General features: G+C 40.4%; 1 protein-coding gene across 5 annotated transcripts in view; it reads left to right on the top strand.

Annotated features, from left to right (window-relative positions):
• Positions 1-25,487, top strand: part of LOC309400685 (enhancer of polycomb homolog 1-like) — a 180,077-nt gene that overhangs the window by 142,794 nt on the left and 11,796 nt on the right. For 4 of the 5 annotated variants that reach the window (XM_081969282.1, XM_081969284.1, XM_081969285.1 and 1 more), the window contains exons 6-11: positions 914-1,073; positions 3,352-3,528; positions 3,611-3,700; positions 3,786-3,934; positions 7,677-8,023; positions 8,977-9,054. In XM_081969282.1, coding sequence (XP_081825408.1) covers positions 914-1,073; positions 3,352-3,528; positions 3,611-3,700; positions 3,786-3,934; positions 7,677-8,023; positions 8,977-9,054 — 1,001 coding nt within the window. The remainder of the gene's footprint in view (positions 1-913; positions 1,074-3,351; positions 3,529-3,610; positions 3,701-3,785; positions 3,935-7,676; positions 8,024-8,976; positions 9,055-25,487) is intronic. The other variant, XM_081969283.1, reaches the window with a different exon arrangement.

Here is a 25,487-nt window from a genome sequence, read left to right as displayed (position 1 = left end):
TCTACTAGGAGCACGGCTACTTTGGCAGCTTCACTTGAGGAGGTCTGCAGGGCGGCCACCTGGTCATCGCCTTCTCCCTTTATCCACCATTATAAGATCAACAGTTATGCGTCTGTGGATGCAGTGTTTGGCAGGCATGTTTTACAAGCTGTTCACATGGTCCAGGGGACGTCAGCCCAGCCATTGGCCCACCCGTAAGGACAGTCCTGGCTTTCGTACATCCCATTCCTGGATGCTATCTCCACTAACAATGGAGAATGGGTGTTGGTTCTTACCTGAGACGCCCGTTCTCTGGGCAGGTGAAGATAGCATCCAGCCCCACCCTGAAGAATGGAGATCCGGTCTGCCGTCGTAGAGGAGAGTGTTCCAATTTACTGTACGTCAGTCTGTAGTTTCAACTTCGTCAAAGCTGGGAGGAGCCAGTGGAGGAAGCAGGATATTGAAAAAAATGCAGACTCAGTCCCCATTGGATCAGAGTTAACCTATTCCTGGATGCTATCTCTACCTGCCCAGATAACGGGCGTCTCAGGTAAGAACCAACGGCCAATCTCAGAACATTTCAAATATGAAACATTTTGCATGCTTACTGCAATTATCCTTTCAAAATGTATATTCTAAGTATTTCTGTAATGCTATTTTTTCTTCTTGAGTAAGACTTTTGTGTAACACTCAGTTCTAGATGTATAGTTCTCAGTGTGGGCAATTTCCAGGTGCATCACCTTGAACTAGCAAAAACTGTCAACAATGTCCATGCTGGGTAAGAACTGTCAAAAATAAAGTCCATGTATTTGGAAGTTGCCCAAGTAGGGAAATGCTGATGTAGATTCACAAGTTAATAACGATACAGATATTAAGTATATAAACTAACATTTAAACGTTCTGGTAAATTCAAACTTTTTTTTTTATTTTCCAGATATAATTTGGGTGATTATAATGGAGAGATCATGTCTGAAGTAATGGTACATCGACAGCCCATAAAGCCTACCTATGCTATTCCTGTTATTTCTGTTCCTAATAGCACTCAGTTTAAACACCCAGAAAGTATGGAATTGAAGGAATTTAAAATAAATAAGGTGACTAAATTTATCTATCTAAGCATATTACTTACTTGACTTACTTACATTTAAGCTATACAGGTGAAACTCGAAAAATTAGAATATCGTGCAAAAGTTCATTTATTTCAGTAATGCAACTTATAAGGTGAAACTAATATATGAGATAAGACTCATTACATGCAAAGCAAGATAGTTCAAGCCGTGATTTGTCATCATTGTGATGATTATAGCTTATAGCTCATGAAAACCCCAAATCCACCATCTCAGAAAATTAGAATATTACATGCAATCAATAAAACAAGGATTGTATATAGAACAATATCGGACCTCTGAAAAGTATAAGCATGCATATGTACTCAGTACTTGGTTTGGGCCCCTTTTGCAGCAATTACTGCCTCAATGCGGCGTGGCATGGAAGCTATCAGCCTGTGGCACTGCTGAGGTGTTATGGAAGACCAGGATGCTTCAATAGCGGCCTTCAGCTCTTTTGCATTGTTCGGTCTCATTTCTCTCATCTTTCTCTTGGCAATGCCCCATAGATTCTCTATGGCAGGGGTGTCCAAACTTTTTTCAAAGAGGGCCAGATTGGATGAAGTGAACATACTGGAGGGCCGAACATTTTTCCGAACATTCTTTGAACAATTACAATTAAATGCAAATGAATTATTTTATGCCAAGTTAATTGCAAATGGCATACTTTTCATTTCATAACATTAAGATCAACTGACAGTTGAGTTTTCACAATGTATTTTAAATAAATTTTCCCAATGAATCATTATTTTGTTAAAGCAGAAGCAAAATATGTGAGTTTTGTTGTTGTGCCCAAGGAAAGAAACCGGGAACTTGAGTTACCCCCTTCAATTCCTTCTCACCCGCATCTCTCTTTCATTCTCTACATCGCTAAGATGTTAATAAACTTCCCATAAAGTTTAGACGCGGCAAATATGCGAGCGCGCACACACGTACGCTTATTGATACCCTTTAAAAACCTTCCGATATTTGTTTATAGCGGCTCATGTGAGCTTTAATGGGCCATCTAAACCCGTGATGGCAGAGAAGTTAATGCGTGGCTGAATATTTCCTCCTTCCTTCCTTAAAAAAAACAAAAACAAAAAACCAACCCACCTTGGGGGAAGGTTCCTTGCTTTTCGCCTGCCAGACCTCTCCGAGCCCGGCGGAGAAGCTACAAGTATCCCTTGGCCCCGTGCTTCACGTACTGCGCCTGCGCCGCCTGGTAGTTTGCCCATTTCGCAGCCTGTGTTGCGAAGGCTACAGCGCGCGTTCTTCGGCGATACCTGTGAGGCTTGGTCTCTCAACCTTGGCGACTTTAAGTCCTGTGAACCATTTCGCAGCCTGTGTTGCGAAGGCTACAGCGCGCGTTCTTCGGCGATACCCGTGAGGCTTGGTCTCTCAACCTTGGCGACTTTAAGTCCCAGCCAGCTTCTGATGCGGCCCTCTCACCGCCCTCCCTCCTGTGGCAGACAGTCTTCTGCTTGCCGCCCTCAATCAGAAGGGAGGGCCGTGGGAGGGCCGCATTTACACAGAGCAGGGAGGGCTGTTAGAGGGCCGTATTAAACCGCCCCCCCGGGCCGCAAATGGCCCGCGGACCGGACTTTGGACATGCCTGCTCTATGGGGTTCAGGTCAGGCGAGTTTGCTGGCCAATCAAGCACAGTAATCCCACAGTCATTGAACCAGGTTTTGGTGCTTTTGGCAGTGTGGGCAGCTGGAAAATGAAGTCAGCATCCCCATAAATCTCGTCTGCAGCATGAAGTGCTCCAAAATCTCCTGGTAGACGGCTGTGTTGACCCTGGTCTTAATGAAGCACAGTGGTCCAAAGTCCTCTTTTCTGATGAGAGCAACTTTTGCATCTCATTTGGAAACCAAGGACCCAGAGTATGGAGGAAGAATGGAAAGGCCAATCAAGCACAGTAATCCCACGGTCATTGAACCAGTTTTGGGTGCTTTTGGCAAAAGTTGCTAAGGTGTGTTACTCTTTGAAGAATTATTGCCTGGACTTTTCAGTGTGAATGCCATTAATTCACAAAAGCTAAATAAAGAGGGGTTTTTCAGACAAGGAGTCTGTTTCTTGTTTCTGCTAAGGCTGGGTCAGAACACCATGATTTGCAGTCAACTTGAAAGAGCCTTTACCTGATTCTCTATTAGGGAAGGAGAAATTCCTCTTTCCCTCTCATTTTATCACAATAGTACATTTTTTAAAAAAGTTTCTAAAACTTTGATATTCTCCTAATGGATTTACTCAGATAAAACCATTAATGCATTTTCTCTTCATGCAGCAAGAGAAAGCTGATGCTATACGACGGAAGAGAAAATATGAGAAGAAGCCCAAAATTGTATCTTCATCAGCCGCTATTGCTACTCAGCAGTCAATTCCTGCTGCACTGCCAATCTTTAATGTTAAAGATATGAATCAGTACGACTTCCCCAGCTCTGATGAAGAACCTCTTTCTCACGTATGACGTCTACAGTTTCTTTGGTTCAAAGGGAGGAAAGATACTTGTGCCTTTATACTTATCTACTGCTTTCTTTTTGAAGGTCTTGTCTGGCTCTTCTGAAATTGAGGAAGAAAATGATCCTGATGGGCCATTTGCTTTCCATAGAAAAACAGGCTGTCAGTATTATGCTGTAAGTTTTGAGTTTCTACAGTACTGTAGTTACACTTGTTAATTCAATTCACGCTTTAACCCTTTTCAATTATTTCTTTTCAAAGCCTCATATAGAACAAACTGGTGACTGGCCATGGAATAGTCCTAAAGGAGGGACATTAGGAGATGAGCATTACAGATACTGCTTAACCACCCTTACTGTGCCACAAAGATGCATTGGGTTTTCACGTAGACGGGTTGGACGTGGTGGAAGGTAGGCTTATTTATCGTAAAACTCACTACACTAACATATTGAAAAGTATGAACATGATGTAGAAAAACAATTGAAATGTAGTTGTTAAATATGTTTGCTGTGTTATTTACATTAAAAGTTATGTACTAATTAGCCATCTGTATTCTTAAATCTATATCTTCGACTTTATTATGATCTCCCTTCTGTTACAGAAACACACAGCCTTTTGTGACTTTTCTCCTTATCTTTTCCCCCTTGAATCCATTTCAAATCCATGATTTAGAGGCTTGCACTAATCATATTTCATATGTCATTGCTAACTGTAACTTCTCTGAAAATAGTGGGAAGATCCTGAAAACCTACGACATGTTACCAGACCTCTATTATGCCTACTTGAACTATCAGTTTGGTAATCTTTTTCTGGGACGGGTGTGGTATTTCATCTTTCTTGAGAGTAGGTGCCTCCTGGTACCCTTGTGATTCTGTGCATCTTCTGCTTAAAGGTGTAGGTGCTTTGAGGTTCTTCTGAGATAATCTCTATGCAAATAACTGGGAGAATATAGGTAGGCCTCAAAGCAGCTTGATTTCTCATCAAATGATTTGCATGGGTATACGGTTAGCATATTTTTCTGCAAGGATTTCTGTGGCATCAAAAATAGTGATTAAGCATATCTTGTCTGGATTCTTTTCTTGAGAGTGAGCTATAATTTATTGCTTTCAGCATGTAATAAATATTTTTTTAAAAATTACCTAGCTAATCTGGACCCTTCAGCACTGTTTTTTACCTTATAAACATGAGGTATAAAGATGTTTTACATTGCTACTACAGATGCACATCAGCTTGGAAAGAAGTAGTATACAGGTAAAACTCGAAAAATTAGAATATTGTGCAAAAGTTCATTTATTTCAGTAATGCAACTTAAAAGGTGAAACTAATATATGAGATAGACTCATTACTTGCAAAGCAAGATAGTTCAAGCCGTGATTTGTCATCATTGTGATGATTATGGCTTACAGCTCATGAAAACCCCAAATCCACAATCTCAGAAAATTAGAATATTGCATGCAATCAATAAAACAAGGATTGTGCATAGAACAATATCGGACCTCTGAAAAGTATAAGCATGCATATGTACTCAGTACTTGGTATGGGCCCCTTTTGCAGCAATTACTGCCTCAATGCGGCGTGGCATGGAAGCTATCAGCCTGTGGCACTGCTGAGGTGTTATGGAAGACCAGGATGCTTCAATAGCAGCCTTCAGCTCTTCTGCATTGTTCGGTCTCATGTCTCTCATCTTTCTCTTGGCAATGCCCCATAGATTCTCTATGGGGTTCGGGTCAGGCGAGTTTGCTGGCCAATCAAGCACAGTAATCCCACAGTCATTAAACCAGGTTTTGGTGCTTTGGGCAGTGTGGGCAGGTGCCAAGTCCTGCTGGAAAATGAAGTCAGCATCCCCATAAAGCTCGTCTGCGGAAGGAAGCATGAAGTGCTCCAAAATGTCCTGGTAGACGGCTGCGTTGACCCTGGACTTAATGAAGCACAGTGGACCAACACCAGCAGATGACATGGCTCCCCAAATCAACCAGACTGTGGAAACTTCACACTGGACTTCAAGCATCTTGCAGTGTGTGCCTCTCCATTCTTCCTCCATACTCTGGGTCCTTGGTTTCCAAATGAGATGCAAAACTTGCTCTCATCAGAAAAGATGTCTTTGGACCACTGAGCAACAGACCAGGTCTGTTTTTCTTTCGCCCAGGTAAGACGCTTCTGACATTGTTTGTTGTTCAGGAGCGGCTTGACAAGAGGAATACAACATTTGAAGCCCATGTCCAGGATCCGTCTGTGTGTGGTGGCTCTTGATGCACTGACTCCAGCCTCAGTCCACTCCTTGTGAAAGTCCTCAACACTTTTGAATGGCCTTTTCCTGACAATCCTCTCCAGGCTGCGGTCATCCCTGCTGCTTGTGCACCTTTTTTTCCACACTTTTCCCTTCCACATAACTTTCTAATAATGTGCTTTGATACAGCACTTTGGGAACATCCAACTTCTTTTGTAATTACCTTTTGAGGCTTTCCCTCCTTATGGAGGGTGTCAATGATGGTTTTCTGCACAACTGTCAGGTCAGCAGTCTTTCCCATGATTGTGATTCCTACTGAACCAGACTGAGAGACCATTTAAAGGCTCAGGAACCCTTTGGAGGTGTTATGGCTTAATTAGCTGATTAGAGTAGGACACTTTGAGCCTAGAATATTGCACCTTTTCACAATATTCTAATTTTCTGAGATTGTGGATTTGGGGTTTTCATGAGCTGCAAGCCATAATCATCACAATTATGACAAATCACGGCTTGAACTATCTTGCTTTGCATGTAATGAGTCTTATCTCATATATTAGTTTCACCTTTTAAGTTGCATTCCTGAGATAAATGAACTTTTGCATGATATTCACCTGTATACTGTATATTTTAGTATTTCTTAGCATAGTGTTTGTTCATGTTCTGCAATAAAAACTCTTTGATAAGTCTCCGTAATCTACTTTCCTGTCATCACATTCAAAATTGCCTCAAATTAGAGGCTTGTAAGAAGAATACACCATCCTTTGTGTTTAGTGATCTACTTTCTAAAGTATTTTTAAATATTTATTTGTACTTTTTAAAAGCTAAGTTATTTTTCTAGCTATAGAGGGATGAGGGCTCTTTTTATCTTAATTCCAATTGGACTTTGCAGCATATTCATTTCTCTAATTATTTTAGCCACAGCTACAGTTTGACACTGTTAGGCCTAATTACCACATTTACCTTTTAAACTTGTTTGTGTTTCTTAAATTATGAAAAATTATATTCATAATAAGGATCACATAGTTTTTGAAGAAAGAAAAATTCTTGTAACTCTTTAGTAAACTTTGCAAGCATTTGAGCAGTGAAAACACTTATAGTATTTACAGTAGCTATCCTTGTTAATAGTGACGTCTATCCAGACTGCTCTTTGTTTTGCTTCCCTCTCCTAATCAAACCTAAGGTATAGTAAACCTCTTTATATTCTAATATCCACTTACAGTGGTTTGACATTTTGTCCAAATAAACAAATACTGACTTGTTTCATTTAAACTAGAGAATTACTGTAGCAAGTTGGAGTTTGTGAACCTGAGGTTCTTGGTTATCTTTCAAAGGCATGGCTTTTTCTTATAAAAAGGGAAAGGCCTTTCTTGCTAAATTGTCGTAATAAGAAATGGTATAATTTATCAACTTCTTTCATTGTATGTTATTTTGCTTTGTTATATGTAGCTCTTAAATAGGACTGAGCTTACTTTAAAAACTGATTTGGAAGAACTATTTTTAACTCATCCAAGCATGAAACCTTTTTACTATACGTTTAGAAAGCCCAGGTTTCTTTCAAGCTTCCCCATAAGTCTATTATTAATTACTATTAATTAAATTCATTGTGATTAGTCAACTCCTTAAAGTAGTAGCACCTTCTTTCAGGCTAAATGTGAAAGCATGAAAAAAGACCTGATGCTTTAATAAGTAGGAGAGAAGTACAGATTTTTCATGAGGATCTGACCATTCCTTCCAAATAATTTTCAAAGTGTGCAGGCCCTGTTGTGAATGTTTTTCTGATAGTTGAAGCAACCAGTTTGAAAAATACTTTCACAGATAATTTCCCTACTATTTCTTCCTGATGTTTTAAAAATAAGTTTTGGATGAAGATAGGAATAACACTGTGGCTTCTGTGTAATTAAAAATAGCCTTCTTTCAATTTTTAGGGTGTTCCTGGACCGAGCATATTCAGAAAACAACAGTCCATTTTGCCAGCTGGATTCAGAAATACTTTCCTCACAACTACACTCTTCAGACAATCAATTTGCCAATACCTCAGAAACAAATACCTCAGACAGATATTTCTTTAAAGACCTCAGTCAGATACTAGTCAATTTCAAATCATGTAGATGGAGGCATTTTAGGCCTAGGACACCATCCCTACATGACAGTGATGAATTTTCCTATAGGAAATTACACAGGAGCGTAAATCAAGCAGGCACAGTACAACCTGGGACCCAGACATGCAGTACCTCTATACAAAGTAAAAGTAGTAGTGGTTCAGCACACTTTGGTATGTTGATTTTCACAAACTTAATTCTAAACATACTTTTGGCAAAAGTCCAATATTTCCTCCATAATTTTTCTCAGTTGCTGATGTTTATGTTGCATGTTTAAACACCATGCTAAAGTTAAAGATTCATATAGTAGATTTGGTCCAGATTTAGTTTGTACTTTAATTATTGAATCCAGTCCCCCTATGATTCTATGTTTTTAAATGTTTATTTAGTAGAATTTTATCGTTTGTTCCTTAAATTTGTTAATCTTCACTGTTTTATTTATATTTACTACTTTTGACAATTTATAATTTGCTATTAAGTGCAAAATAAGGAATTGGTTTAAAATGTTCAAGATATTGACACTTAAAATCCAAAATCTAACAGTATACACAATCATGAAATATCCTACATATACAATGATTTGTTGGTTAAAAGGACCAATTTGTCAGTTTTGTTTTATTAAGACAAAAAGCTTAGAGATCACCACTGAAAAACCTGTAGCCTGTAGTCCCTTTGGCAGTGTGAATACCAGTCTATGTCAGACCTTAAGGAGATGGTACAAATAGAATTTGTTTTTTAGAAATGATACTAATCTGTTGAAAGGAAGCAATTCTGTGCTGACTTCTAGTAAAAGGATCTTGCTTAAAAGAGTCTTATACAATGCTATCAAAAAAATGAGCATGGATATAATTTAAGACTTCAGTGGTTTGAGGGCAGTTCAGAATTATATCTCCAAACTGTAAATTACTGGTCAGAAGGATATGGCCTTCTGACTGAACAGCACTGCTATAGAATTCTGGAAGCAGTTGCCAAGACTGAGATTGTGTTGGTTAAATATGTAATTTTCAAATGTAAACCTTGAGAGTTTAATTTTTCAACTGTGATCATCTTCTTTCTATCTTCTATAACTGACACAAACCTCTTTTAAATTCTTTTTTTATTGATGATATTTTTTTTATTTCCAAAGTTAAAATACAAAATCCAAAAAGAAGAAAGAAAAAAAAGAACAAAACAAAGACAAAAACAAAAAGAAAAGAAAAAAAAGGTGTGTAAACAAAATATCAAACATACACATAAAATGTCCCCCCATTCCCGGTTGAACACTGATAAATATAATTCAGCAATAGTAATTGTTTCCACCCATCCCCTTGCAAAACAGGTCCACAATTTATGAACTTCTATATCTATATTGGCAAAATTGCTATATAACATTAAAAATATCACAAGACTTTAACATTAAAATCATCCAGCTCCCATCTTTTTTTATAACTCTCTTTTGGGGGCATTGTAGAGAATATATGAGTGCTCAAAGTCCTTAATTTATTGTTGCTTTGATTTTAATATCCAAATCCCTCTTATAGCTGAGCTTTCACAGCAAAGTATAGACAGTTCCTTCTCAAGGGCAAAGAAAGTAAGTGTTCCTTAACAAAGTAACCGCAAAAGAAACTGAAATAATACAGGTAGTCCTTGACTTACAACAGTTCATTTAGTGACCATTTGAAGTTACATCACTGAAAAAAGTGGCCATTTTTCACACAATCATTGTAGCATCCTCATGGTCACATGATTTACATTCAGGTGCTTGACAACTGACTTACATTTATGATGGTTGCAGTGTCCCAGAGTCATGTGATCGCCTTTTGTGACCTTCTGACAAGCAAAGTCAATGAGGAAACCAGATTCACTTAACCAGGTTACTAATTTGACAGCTGCAGTGATTCACTTAACAAATGTGGCAGCTTCTGGTTGACATTGCGGCAATATCAGACACAGGGAACAAATCTCTGCGTTCCCTGTGCTGACTTCCCCCAGCTGGTGGGCTCCAAGAAGAGCCAAAGCCGCCTTGTAGGGATGGTGAAGCAAAGAGGGGTGCCCTGTGAGGTCGAGGAGAGACGCAGCTCTCCTGTCTGACCCACAGTTTTTCTTCCCTGTCAGCCATGGCAATGAGAAGAGACAGCCTGAAGATGTCTGCCACAAAGCTGGGACAACCGAAGAATAACAACTAAGACTGGTGCTGGAGTGAAGTAGGTGAACAGTGACTGGAACTGGAGGAGAGGATTTATTTTTGCCTTAAACTTAACCCCAAGGAACAATTTGGAACTATTTGCTCAGAATTATTTGTTAAAGCGGCATCTAAGCATTCTGAGAAATACCAGACCGGAAGAGGAAGACACGAGAGAAAAATAATAAATTTTGTAATGTATAGAAAATTGGACTCTTAAATTGGGAAGACACGGTACTGGGAAGGCATTTTAAAATGCTGGAATTATTTACCTATAAAACTTATTCTGCTTTTATAATTTATTTATAACTAAAATGACAATTGCCAAATGGTAATACTGAAACCTAAGTTGAGAGTGCCACCTGCTGACAAAAGGAAAAACTACAAGCCTGGAAATCCTATGAGAAGGACTGTGAAAATATTTACTGGATTTTTCCCAACTACCCCAGGACTACTGGAGATTTAAATATGAAAATAAGCAAGCTACTTAATTACTTTTGATAACCTCTGGGACTATTCAAATGGAACAGACTGTTTACTTTTGGGATATAAAGAACTGTGATTAGTGCACCCTTGAAGGGCAACTTAAGGACTGAATAAATAGCTTTTGTACTGTTGAAAAAAAGTGGAACTTTTTTAAAAAACAAAACAAGATGCTTTATAAGGAAGAAACAAGTGAAACATGGAAGGAGATGGTGTTACTTTTTCAAAACACAAAGGATATTATGGAGAAAGGATTTAAGGAGATACGGAAAAAATGGAAAATGCTATACAAGGGATGATGAGTAAAGATCAAGACTCCCAGGAAAGGGAGGAGCTAACAGTAGAAATGGAGGAAAAGACTGAGACAACGAACCAGAGAATAAAAAAAGACGACAAAGAGGAGACAACAAAAGAAAGTAACAGTGACTGATGAATTAAACCAGGGGGAAAATACATTTAAGAGAATTGAAAAGAGAATTGGAGATACTGGAAGATACCTTTGAAAGGGAGATAGGGGCATGGCCAGAAATCCTGGAAACTAGGCAGTGGAGGAGGGTAGAGGTTGGAAAAATACTCAGATTGAACAACCAAGAAGCAGATGTAGAAAGGGATAAAGATCTTAGAGAGGAATATGGGAGACAAATCAAAAAGAAAAAAAGCATAGCAAGTAAAGTATTGAAGCGGGCAAGAGATGATGGATAGTTGATTTTATGTTTTTGGTATTGTTTTGATTTGCTTTGCTTTTCCTCTCTTCTTTTTTTTTGTAGGTAGGTGACATGATTAGAAGTTAGATAGGATAGAAAGAAATTGTTTGTTAATAAAGGATGACATGATTAAAAGTTTGAATAAGAAATAGAAATAAGAGAAAAGGGGAATATTAGTGTATACACTTTTATATAATAAAATAAGAGCAATAATAAGAGAAAACATGGAATAATTGAATAGTGACAGATAGCAACTTTATATAAATATGTATTACTATTAGAAATATATAAGTTGGTTGAAAGCAATAACTATGACTAATGCTATTAGTTTTATTTGTATTAGAATATATGATACCCAGGTGCCACAGTGTTCACGCATTATGTTTGTAAAAATTTTTTAAAAACTTATTAAAGAACCAAATGTGGCAAAAAAAGTCGTAAAATAGGGCAAAACTCACTTCACAAATTTCTCACTTAATAACATACATTTTGGACTCAATTGTGGTCATAAGGTGAGCATCTTATATTCCGAAAAATATGGTATGTTTACTATAATTGCTATTGATGACTTGAATACAGGTAGTCCTGACCTACGACCACAATTGAGCCCAAAACTTATGTTGCTAAGTGAGAAATGTATTAAGTGTGTTTTGTCCCATTTTATGGCTTGCCACATTTGTTAAGTGAATCCCTGCAGTTGTTAAATTAGTAACATGGTCGTTAAGTGAATCTGGCTTGCCCATTGACTTTGCTTGTCAGAAGATTGCAAAAAATGATCACATGACTCCAGGACACTGCAATTGTCATAAATATGAACCAGTTGTCAAGCATCTGAATGTAAATCATGGGGCAGTGGTGGGTTCCGGATCCCGGTGCAACCAGTATGGTGCAACGGGGCCCGGCATCCACCACATGCATCCGTACTTACCGTCCAGCTGCTTGGCGGAGCGTCACACAGGCTCTGTACGCTCCGTGCGCGGAAGCCCCGAAGAGCTCAAATACAGGTAAGGATGGAGGGTGGGCCCTCTGGAGCACCGTACCGGAACGGTACCCGGTGCTCCCAGCAGGCACCGGTATGCCCGTACCGAGGCGTACCAGTCGTAACCCACCACTGCCATGGAGATGCTGCAACAGTCAAATGTGAAAAATGGTCATAAGTCACTTTTTTCAGTGCCGTTGTAACTTTGAACGGTCACTAAATGAACTGTTGTAAGTCGAGGACTCCCTGTAATTGATCGAGTCAATAAGAATAGGAATATTCTTTATTGGTCAAGTGTGATTGGACACACAAGGAATTTGTCTTTTATTATAAGTAATAAGATACCAATAAGAGAAGGTAGTAGATGAGAAAAATGAGAAGATAAGACAGATGAAGAAGAGAAGGATAATACCAATACAGCCAGGGGTTAAATCCAGCAGGTTCTGACAGGTTCTGGAAAACCGGTAGCAGAAATTTTGAGTAGATCAGAGAACCGGTAGCGGAAACTTTGAGTAGTTTGGAGAAACCGGCAAATGCCACTTCTGGTTGGTCCCAGAGTAGGGTGGGAATGAAGATTTTGCAGTATCCTTCCCCTACCATGCCCACCAAGCCACGCCCATAGAACCAGTAGTAAAAAAAAATTGAATTTCACCACTGAATACAGCCCTACTACATAGGTAAAATATCTTTAGGCATAAGACAGTGTTATGGGAATTGGGTGTTTAGCAGAGTGATGGCATGACTAGTTGTTTTGGCATGCAATGCCCTCTTAGCAACGTCTTGAGGGAAGAAGTTTATGTCCAGGATGTGACGGGTCAGTAGATGTTCTCTCAGCCCTCTTTCTGACCTGTGCAGTATACAGGTCCTCAGTGGAAGGCAGGCTGGTTGCAATTTTTTTTCCTGCAGTCCTAACTATCCGTTGAAGTCTGTACCTGTACTGTTTAGCTGCTGTACCAAACCCGACAGTTATAGAAGTACAGATGACAGACTCAGTAATTCCTCTGTAGAACTATATCAGCAGCTCCTTGGGCAATCTGAGCTTTCTGAGTTGACGCAGGAAGAACATTCTGTGTTCTGCCTTTTTAATGATGGTTCTAATGTAAGGTATCCATGGGAAACAATGTTTACAGCGGGCCGAGGTAACCGCCTCCTGCTGGGACGATGGCCCGCCTCCTGCTGGGGCGATGGTACATGTGCCCACAGAGAGGGCTCTGAGTGCCCCCTCTGGCATGCATGGCATAGGGTCACCACCACTGCCCTATACCATTCCAGACAAGTGTCTGTCCACTTGCTTCTAAAAAGCCTCCAACGACGGGGCACCCACAACTTGTGAAAGCAGTGGAAAGCTGTTCCACTGGTTAATTGTTCTCACTGTTAGGCAGTTTCTCCTTAGTTCTAGGTTGTTCTCTCCTTGATTAGTTTCCACCCATTGCTTCTTGTCCTGCCCTCAGGTGCTTTGGAGAAATGGTTGGCCCCTTCTTCTTTGTGGCAGCCCCTCAAATATTGGAACACTGCTATCATGTCTCCCCTAGTCCTTTTTACTAGACATACCCAATTCCTGCAACTGTTCTTCATATGTTTTAGCCTCCAGTCACCTAATCATCTTTGTTGCTCTTCTCTGCACTCTTTCTAGAGTCTCCACATCTTTTTTATAATATGGTGACCAAAACTGGATGCAGTGTTCAATTAGCACAGGTGCCGAGGGCTCTGTGCTCTCCATTACTCTTTTCTCTGTTAAAGTTCTGAAGTTTGCAGATGATACAACAGTCAATGGTCTTATTCGAGATAATGATGAGTCTGCATGCAGACGGGAGGTTGAACAACTGGCCCTGTGGTGTACCCAGAACAGCCTGGACTAAACACTTAAAACTGTAGAGATGATAGTAGATTTTAGGAGAAACACTCCTATTCTATCACCTCTTACAATAGTAGACATCACAGTATCAACAGTAGAGACCTTCATGTTTCTGGGTTCTATAGGTCGCCACTTCTGCAGCTCCATTAGGCTCTTCTCTCCCCCCCCTCACTTCCTGCCAGGGGGAGGACCCCGCCCCCTAGGCTGCCCCGTGAGATGCCTGATCCCACCAGGGCTGCCCCAGTCCCCTTCTCGAGCCCTCCACCCTTGGAGGAAAAGAACACTGAGGGCCCGTCAGGCAGTGCCGTAGACAGCCCTCACTCAGCTGGGTTCTGAAGGCAGAGAGAGAGTGTGAGAGAGAGCTGGGCAACCTTGTGCTTTGGTTACCAGGAGAGGTGGAAGTGCCCGAGGAGGTGTGGCCTTCTGAAAGTGGGCAGGGGCATGCCTTCAAGCCAATTTCTTTCCAATTTGCTTCCCATCTGGGAATAATATTAGGAAGGGGGGGAAAGTTATTAGAATTAAATCCCTGCTCAGTTCTTTCGGAGAAGGGGAAAGAATGTAGGATATTCACCCTAAAGCTTAATTAGGCCTGTCAAATAAATCTTTAAAACACCATGCATTTTTCGTGTTTAACTAACATTGTGGATGGTATAGAATATAGAACATTGATGGCTAAACTTTTTGCCATCTTGTGCCAAAAGTGGGGGGAGCGCAGGGGGGTCATACATGGACATGCCCACACCCACAATGCTATGCGCACAACCCCCCATGCATGTGCAACCCCACGCATGCGTGTGCGACCCCTGCCCTACCCCCGCCCCGGATTTGGCCTGTGATTGACCCGTTTTTCACCCTCCCCAGGCTCCAGAGGCTTTCTAGGAGCCTGGGGAGGGCGAAAATGGCCTCCCCCAGCCCCCCGGAGGCCCTCCCAAGGCTCTTCGGTGTCTCCCGGACTGCGATGAGGGCAAGGTGAGCAACCTGCTCTTGGAAGTGGCAGCTGTAGCCGATGGGCTTGGCCCTAGGCTCTTGCTCGGTCTGTTAGGAAGATAGGAGCCCCTCGGCCCGCTCTTCTGAAAGCCAGGCGGGGCATGAAGGCGCTGCAGCCCAATGCCGCGCCACGATGGGAAAACACGCCCCCCGCCTCTAAGGGCAAAGGGGAGCACCCCAATAAGCAAAGGACGTGCTGGATGCAAACCGCCCGCCCGTTTTCAAGCCAGCCTGCCTCCTCTCTCCCTGCATGGGCTCTCTGCTCTCTGCCAAGACAGGCTTCTTTTCTGCCCTCCTGCAGCGTCTGTCCGCACCCAGAGGCAGCTGGGGATTGCTCTCACCCTTGGGCAACAGTTCCGTCTCCCCCCCCCTCCTCAAGCCCGGCAAGGAAGCCCGCTTCTCCTGCCAGATACAACCAAGGAAGGAGAGAGAGTGCCGGGCTGAGGCGAGCTGCCTCTCCCCAAGCCAGACAAAGCAGTTAAAGGCCAGAGACTGTGACACTCCCTGGCGCGAGCAAGAAAATAAAGCTCCTTTTCTCAGGTGGTGTTTAAGGCTAATCCAGAGGGGGTGGCAGCCTGGTGCTTGCTGCTGCTTCTGGCTCGGCGAGAGGCACCTCGGCTGAGTCGGGCTCTCTCCTTCCTTGGGTGGATCTGCCGGGAGGAGCGGGCTTCCTTGCCGGGCTTGAGGGGAGGAGGAGGCGGAGCTGTTGCCCAAGGGCGAGAGCAACCCCCGGCTTTCTCTGGGTTACAGCGCATCTGCCTTGAGCCTCTCTCTCTCAGTCTCCTTGCACCGGGAGAATCCTTCTCCGGGCAGGGGCGAAGAAAAGCTGCCGCCCTACTCCTCCTGTGGCTCCTGCCCAGCACTCTCTCTTTTCTCTCCCCTTCACCTCCCCACACTTGCTTATCCATCCCAGAGAGCTCAGGCTACGCCTCCCTCCGACCCGTCCACCTTCCTCGCCGGCGTCACTCCTGAGCGAACTCTTCCATCCTCGGCTGTTGTGAAGCACAACCCAATGCGCAAACTGGAAATCCATTCCCGAACTTCTGGTTTGCGCTTTGGGTTGTTTCCTGAAGCCTCCGGAGGGTGAAAAATGGCCAAAATTGAAGGCCTAAGTCAGCTGGTCAGCGCATACATGCGTGCTGGAGCTGACAGGGCAACGCCTCGCGTGCCCTAACAAATGGCTCCACGTGCCACCTGTGGCACGCGTGCCATAGGTTCGCCATCACGGATATAGAAGATTTTTTAAAAAAATTAACCAAATGCACAAACCACACAGAAATAATCTCGCAAAGAACAAAAAAACAAGTGAGGGGTCAGAGACAACAATACATCAACATCTGGGATCAAAATCAGGTTTCAGAACTTGTGAGACATGGTAACTGTTTGGGGCTGGAATATTTTTTTCCAGAGACTGGAAAACTGCATATGCAAAACTCCCTGGGAACATTGCCTTAAAATGCTTAATTAAATGAAATATTTTGTCAGTTAATGAGCTCAACTGTTTATAGTGTTCAACTTGAGGAGCAAAGCAGTGATCTCACTGCCACTTGTAATTCTTGCTCTACAGTAATCCTATCAGAAATGCAAACTAAATCATGTATTAATTTGGGATATCAAGAAATCAGTGGAAGTGTTTTATTCAATTAATGGTGTGCTATGTTAAGCTTTGATGTGGTTTTTCTGAGGCTCTCTCTACCGTATTAATTTGGCTACTGTGGTAAAGTCACCGCCTGAATCTTGATTTAATTTGTAAATACATACAACTAGAAGCCTCATCCATATAGCACTCTAAGTCATAAAGGGATTTTTTGGCTTGCAAAGTCAACAAATTTGACTATTTTGAGCAGATCAGTTATGCAAACTATGTTATGTTGCATGAACATGACATTGAACATATTCATTGATGCAAGTTCTAGATTGGGATCATACTTCATACACGCAATAGCACAATAGGATTTGTAGTAGGTTGTGTTTCTTCAGACAGGTTTGATGAAGCTGTTAACACAACCTGCCTAATAGTGTCTTCTATGTGCCCAGCATGTTGTACAAACTAAGCATTTTGGTCATTGCCAAGTCAGAATAGCAACAAAGTATATTAGAATCACAATTTACTCTCTGAAAAAAAGGAGGATGGACGAATTACTTCAGTTATCATCAATGACTCTGTGTAAGATGAATGGGAAGGCTGTGGTTGATTTTGGGGTTCAGGGGGGTGTGAGGCCTGGGTTGATGGTGGTTCTGCGACCCAGACCTGAATTCCACTACCGGTTCAGCCGAACTGGGCCGAACTGGCAGCAACCCACCTCTGCTATCAACAAAGCAGCATGTTATGAGACCCCAGAGGCAACCCTTCTCTCTTGCTACAACTCCCCTTTGGAACAGTATCCTCCCTCAAGTCCTAAAAACAACATGGTTCTTCCCAGAAGCACTGGCTTAGGATGGTGTGTATTCCTGCTAATCACCATGTAAGGGTGATATATTAATTATTAATTGCTGTGACTTCCTGTGGTGACGTCAGCGTGTCTGGAGCTGAGGAACGGGAGCTCTCCTGATCTTTAACTCCAACTTCTTCGTTTGGGCTCATATTTGAGTGCTGTCGATCCTGTAGGGACCAACAGATTAAGGGGGAAACTCTGAAGACGCTGGGACGATAAGGCAAATCCTCCCAGCGGCAGGAGAAACCCACTAAACAGACGAGGAATCACCCTGCCACTTTGTCAGGACTGAACAATGGCGGCCACATAAGAAGGAAGCGAAGATACAGAGCAGCTGAAATCGAGGTATCCGTTACTACAACCCAAAGAAGAGGGAAACAACACAGATCTGGCAGAAAGGTGAGCTGGAAAGAAGGAGGCTCTGAGAAGGAGATTTTGTCAGACTTTTGCCGAGAAGCTGTGAGAGCAGATTTACGATCTGTGAATTGACAGCGTAAATAACTTGAACTAAATAGCCCAGAGAGAAAGCAAAATCCCGGCATGGATAACAGGAATAGGAATTATTGAAAAGACTTGGAAAGTACAAAAGAAGTGTTCAACATTGGGGTTGGTTGTCGATTTGCTGACTTTTCTTTTTCTTGCTCTTCTGGAACGATCAGAGGTTCCCACTTCCCACCCACCCACCCTTATTTCCCCTGGTAGCTGGACTGGTTGTATTTACTGACTGACACTAACATTGATACTGAACAGAGGGTGACATCTAGTGGATCAAAACTGGAACCTGCGGTCTGGAAAAATCAGTAACCTTTTATTACCTATTACCCTTATAATTGTTACACTGGAGAGATATCAATCTGTATAAGAAAACTGTGTGATATATAACGTTAAGATATATGATAATTAAGGATTTAAATAGAATGGAATAATACATAGGAATGTGTAGATAACGAAACGTGATATCAAGGAAGGTTATTTATTACTAAATATTGAGATAGATAACTATTGATAAGATTGTTAAGACTGATAACATTGATACTGTTGATAAAGTAGAAGCAAAGTAGAACTTATATGCAAGTGTGGACAAGGATAATTAGGGGGATAAAAATGGCAACCTCAGGAAAGCTAATTAAAAAAACCACATCTAATACGACACTGGCAACACCCCCCTCCTCAAACCAAAGATCAATTGAGAGCGCACTAGGTCTGGAGAAAGGTGGAAAGATGGCAGAAACAACAGGGCCAGCACCAACATTGCAAAGTATGCAATTAATGCTCCAAACGATACAAGAGACGCTTATAAAAAACCAAGGAGTGACAGCTGCAAATCATGAAGAGACGAGGAATCATGAAGAAGTGAAAAATGAAATAGGAGAACTAAAAGGAGATATTAAAACCGTGGATGATAAAATTGAAAAGATACAGACCGCCTTAGCAATCAATGAACAGAAAATCCAGAATATTGAAACAAAAATAGAACAAACAGACCAGAAGGTAGAAAAAATGGAGCTAGAATATAGACAATTGAATAAAGAATTAGAGTTATCAATAATGCGACTTGAAAATGAAAGAGCTGCATTCTATTTAAGATTCCAAAACATACCGGAAGAGAAGGAGGAATTTCTGAAAGGGAAGATGATTGAAATCTTTGCCAAAATGCTACAGAGGAAAGAACATGAGTTGAGAGGAGATATTGATGAAGCTTACCGAGTGCATACTAATTATGCCAGAAGACACAGGCTCCCAAGAGAAGTACATGTAAGATTTGCCAAAAAAACAATCAGAGATGAGGTATACAAAAAAACCAGAGAAGGGACGTTCACATACCAGGGAAAAGAGTTGATCACGCTAAACCAGATTCCACGGAGAATCCGTGAACGACGTAGACAATACCAATTTCTAACAAACCAGTTAAATAAAAACAGAATAATGGACAGATGGCTGATACCAGAAGGGGTACTGGTGACATGGCAAGGGAAAAGATATAAGATAGAGAATATAGAGGAAGCACAGGAATTCTATGAGAAATACTGTATAGGGGAAGAAGAACAAGGAAGTAAAGAGGAGCTAGAAAGGGGAAGGCGAGACCAAGAGGAAGAAACATCAGAAGATAAAGAAAGAAACAGGAAAGAAGAACAGAGGCAAGAAAGAGAGAGAACATAAAAGGAAGGTGCGAGAGGGAAGAGTCAGATACAAACTAGAAGTAACAAGAAAAACCCCATCTAAAGATGGACCAGGAAATAACAGTTATCTCAATAAACTTGAACGGATTGAACGCACCAAAAAAAAGAGTGCAGATGTTTAACAAACTGAAGAAACTACAGGTAGATATAATCTGCATACAGGAAGTGCGTATTAAAAGGGACCATAAGAACTTATTGGAAAATAAAAAACTAGGGAAATTATACACAACACTAGCAGAAAAAAAAAAGAGGGATAGCAACCTACATAAAGGAAAAAATAAATTACAAAGAAGTCTACGCTGATGAAGAAGGCAGGATACTAATGACTGAATTAGAGACAACAGAAAAACCGATACTATTAATAGTCATATATGCACCAAATCAGAAGCAAGAGGAATTTTATAGGAAACTACACAACAAAATAAACGAATTAGAATATGAAAATATTTGCTTAATTGTGGACTATAATGCAATAGCGGACAAAAAAATGGACTATGAAAGCAAAAAGAAAAACAAAACAAAACAAAATATGCTGCCCAAATCCTTTTTTGAAATGGCAACCGAATACAAATTACACGATATTTGGAGAGAAAGGCACAAAACAAGAAAGCAATATACTTTTTATTCGAACCCCCATCAGTCACTATCAAGAATTGACATGGCTTGGATCTCATCTGGACTATGCAATCAAGTAGTTGAAATTGAAATAGAAGCAGATGAGTGGGCAGATCATAATCCAATAAAATTAAGATGGAAAGGTCAAAGAAGAAGAAAAAGATGGATGATGAATTCAAGCATCATAAAAGAAACAGAATACACTCAAATGCTGGAGAAAGAACTAAAACAATTTTTTTAGAATAAATAAAAGAGAAGATACCTCAATTCAAAATCTCTGGGACACTATGAAAGCATACATAAGAGGACTTACGATTGCCTATATCCGTGATGGCGAACCTATGGCACGCGTGCCACAAGTGGCACGCCGAGCCATTTGTCACGGCACGCGAGGCACTGCCCTGTCAGTTGGCCACCGCACATGCGCGCGCTGGCCAGCTGAGTTCATCTTTTTAAAAGCTATTTTTCGCCTTCCCCAGGCTCCAGAGGCTTTATAGGAGCCTGGGGAGGGCGAAAAGAGCCTCCCCGCCCCCCCCCCCGGAGGCTTCAGGGACCGTCCCTAAAGCCTTTGGAACGCTTAAAACCACCCTCCGAGCAAACCGGAAGTGACTTCCGGGTTGCTCGGAGGGTCATTTTAAGCGTTCCGAAGGCTTCAGGGACCGTCCGAGGCTTCCCTGTTGCCTTCAGAGCGCTTAAAACGACCCTCTGAGCAACCCGGAAGTCACTTCCGGTTTGCTCGGAGGGTGGTTTTAAGCGCTCCGAAGGCTTCAGGGAAGCCTCTGGACAGTCCCTGAAACCTCCGGAGGGCCTCCGGGGGGTCGGGGGAGGCTCTTTTCGCCCTCCCCAGGCTCCTATAAAGCCCCTGGAGCCTGGGGAGGGCAAAAAAAATGTAAAAATGGGGGGGTCACGCGTTTTGCGCGCATGCGCCCTGGGGTGGTCGCACATTGCATTATGGGTGTGGCACGCCCGCACTCGACCCCCCTGCGCTCCCCCCACTTGTGGCACACGAGCCAAAAAAGGTTCGCCATCACTGGCCTATATGGTGAGGAAAACTAGAAATCAAAAAAAGCAACAAGAATGTATGCAAAAGGAACTTATGGAAGCCGAAGATGAACTCCAGAAAGACCCAAAGAATAAAATTTAAAAAGAGAAAAGAGAGATAATCAAACATAAGCTCAACCTAATAAATCAAAAGGAATTAGCGCAGAAAATTAAAGCAGCCAGACAAAGCTATTTTGAACAAGCCAACAAACCTGGAAGATGGCTGGCATACAGACTGAAGAATGAAAGAGAAAAAAGGATGATATAGCAATTGAAAGACGAGGAGGGAAGAATTCAATACAAAGCAGAAGAAAAGAAGAAAATTATTCACAAATACTTCACAAAATTATACACACAAGACAGTATGGAGGAAAATAAAATAAAGCATTACTTAAACACAGCAAAGATAACCCCAATCTCAAAAGAGCAAAGGGAGGCGATAAACAGGCCAATAACGTTAGCCGAAGTGGAATCAGCTCTGAAAAACCAGAAAAGTAATAAAACACCAGGACCAGATGGAATACCGGTGGAGCTATACAAATATAATAAAATAATACTGGAAGAATTAGGGGTAGACATGTTTAATGAAATCTTAGGAAAAGCCAAGATACCGGAAACATGGACAGAAGCAATAATATCGCTAATCCCAAAAGAATAATCCAGCCAACAAGAAATTCAAAATTACAGGCCAATTTCATTATTAAATTCTGACTATAAAATATTTGCAGCAATTATGGCAGGAAGACTCAAACAGGTTTTAAATGAATGAATACACCCAGACCAAAATGGATTTCTACCTCACAGACACATTAGAACTAATACGAGAATCATCCTAGACATAATAGAGTACTATGAGGCGCACCCAGAAAAACAAATGGTACTGGTTTTCCTTGATGCACAAAAAGCATTTGACAATGTAGTTTGGAAATTTATAATAAAAGTATTGGATGAGATGAAATTCGGCGAAAAATTTATAAAAATGATAGAAGGATTTTATTATAACCAGACAGCCAAAGTTCTGATGAATGGAGAACTAACAGAGAAGATCGAAATAAAAAAGGGAGTCAGACAGGGATGCCCCCTCTCTCCTTTGCTGTTCATACTGACTTTGGAAATTTTACTAAATGAAATTCGGAAAGACCAGGGAATAAAAGGTTTAAGACTCAAAAATGAGGAATATAAGGCCCAAGCCTATGCCGATGACTTAGTATTTGTACTAGAGGACCCATTAGAATCCAGTCAGAAATTAATTCAAAAATTAGAAGAATATGGCGAAGTGGCAGGATTAAAGATCAATAAAAACAAAACAAAAATGATAACCAAAAACATGACCAAAAAACAAAAAGAGGAACTGGAAATAATAACCAATATGCAAATAGCTAAGAAAGTGAAATACCTGGGGATCTGGGTGTCGGCAAAATGTTCCACAATTAAAGATGATAACTATAACAAATTAGTGATACAAATAAAGAAAGACTTAGAAAATTGGAAAAATATTCAACTATCACTCATGGGACGCATAGCGACAATCAAAATGAATATTTTACCAAGAATCTTATTCCTGTTGCAAGCTGCACCTATTAACCCAGGTAAAAAATTCTTCCAAGAGTTAAATAACATTACCACTAGGTTTATTTGGCAGGGACGAAAAGCGAGGATCAAACTAAAGTCATTGCAAGACAGCAAAGAGAGGGGAGGGTTAGCACTACCAAATTGGGACTTATACGCATTGGCAGTATCAATAACATGGGTGAAGGATTGGATAGAGCTAAAGAATAAAAGAATTTTGACCCTGGAAGGCCATGATTTGCAAGCAGGCTGGCACACTTTCCTATGGGATGATAAAAATAAAACGCACAAATACTTTCAAAAACACTTAATTAGAAGAGCGTTATTGCAAAAATGGCTCAAAATTAAAAAAACTCATTACGTGAAAATCCCGAATTGGCTATCACTGACAGAATGGACGACTCACCCAAATTGTATAGATTGGAACAAAATACTAAGATATAGAGACTTAATTGATAGACAGGGAAACTTAAAAACAATTGAAGAATTGGCGGAACAGAACATGAAAGTGGACTGGTTAACCTACCTGCAAATCAAAACTAAATACAATAATGATACCAAATTATATGACATTGAAACAGAATCACACGAATTGTATAAAATCATTCAAAGCCCAGATAGAAAAATGATAGGGAGAATATATAAATTTCTCCTGAAATATAAAATGGAAGAGGAAATTGTGAAAGAACAAATGATAAAATGGGCACAGAACTTTGGACACAATATTGAATAAGACAAATGGGAAAAATTTTGGGGAACAAACTTAAAAATGACACTCTCAGTCGCATATAAGGAAAACCAGTATAAAATGTTTTATAGATGGCACCTGGCACCAACAAGGTTAGCTAAAATATCGTCAAATACATCCCCAAAATGTTGGAAATGCGAATCGATACACGGAACGTATTACCACTTATGGTGGACCTGTGAGGAGGCTAAAAAGTTTTGGGAAAAGATCAAAAACTGGCTGGAGGCAATAACGGGAGTTAAAATAGAATGGAAACCGGAAATCTTCTTATTAGGATTACTGCCTACAAAATACAAAAAAGAAACCCAGTATTTAATATTGCATATAATAACGGCAGCAAGGAGTGCCTATGCCCAGAAATGGAAAAACAAACTAACTCCAAGTGAAGATGAAATAATAAGAAAGGTGATGGACTGTGCTGAAATGGACAAGCTAACTAAAGAAATCCAGGGAAAAGAAGAATCAGAATTCTATCAGATATGGGATAGATGGTATAGGTGGATGGAGGAAAGAAATAAGAATCCTAGGCGATAAATAAGCAGAATGTGGTAGCTCTTACAGATTGTTGTCGGTGTTAAAATGTTTATTCATTGGAGAATATAAATATGAATGATTCTGGATAAAAGTACGTTCAAACAAATGCAGTTAAAGGAGAATGCTGGTATATTGACGGTATAAAGATTTTTGATTTAAAATGTACAATTCAATTTGAATGAAATATAAAGAAGGATTGTAGTAATGCACGGAATTTAATTGTAACCAATCGACATTCTAGCTGGAAGATGTATTGAAGAGTGTTTTGTGTGTGTGTTTTCTGTCTAATTAAAACAAAATTAAAAAAAAATTATTAATTGCTTTATGTTACTGTTTTTCTTCTCTAGCATAGTCATTTTTTATTGCTGTGGTCTTTTTTAGTAATCTTTTAAACTTCTCTAAGCTGCCCAGAGTTGCAGAAAAGCAGGCGGACTTACATATTAGTAGTTTAATTAAATAAAATTAATACACATAAATGGTCCAGAGACTTTATTATTGTCTTGAATAACTTATAATTGGTAAGCATTTAGATAAGTAAATGTTAGCAGAAGTCTTTAATCTCTGACGTTTTTAAGTAAAGGAGATAAGCATTTTGCGATCAAATTCTGAGGTGAGTAATGCCTGAGATAGATATACGGTACTTTTCAAGGAATTCAAACTTAACAGCTATTCATAGGTCTAATTCATGCATAATACTAAGTCATAATATGGCTTGTTTAGTTGGTTTAGCATGATAGTGAATCTGTTCATTATGGCTTAATGTTACCTGTGTACCATAGTAGCTTGTTCATAAAGCATGTGGAAATAGGTTACGAGTAGAAAAGCTTTAATCAATTTAATATGTTTGAATATAGGGAAAGGGAAATAAAATGGGAATTAAAACCATAGTATTTGAGGTAAATTCTTGAAATAAGGAATATTTTTAAACCTTGAACAATACTGAGATCTAATTCTTATTTTTAAATTTTATATTTACAATCTACACTGAAATTAAAGTTTCATTTTCATAATTTCATATCAAAGAATTAAATTTCTATGAAATAATTAAGACAGTCTTTTAAAGCATTTGTATATATTCCATAATTGTGTAAATTATTTTATCTCACTGGAGCAGTAATTCTTTAACTGAAAGCTTAAGTATCATAGTAATCAGAAAGGTTGTACAAAGCTTCAGAAGAGGTGCTTAATTGCCCACGGCAATAGTTCATTTGCTGTCATGATAAACATTCTCTCTCCTTTTGGTGGTAGTCTGATAAGGGGAATGATTCAGAAAACACTGGGTATAGCCTTTATATGGTGTTTTTCATAGAGCATTCTAGAAATGTGATTGTTGTTCCATATGCAGT

This window comes from Natrix helvetica (assembly GCF_964273705.1).
Source record: "Natrix helvetica genome assembly, chromosome: W".
Lineage (NCBI taxonomy): Eukaryota > Metazoa > Chordata > Lepidosauria > Squamata > Natricidae > Natrix > Natrix helvetica.
This window is presented reverse-complemented; position numbering and strand designations above follow the sequence as displayed.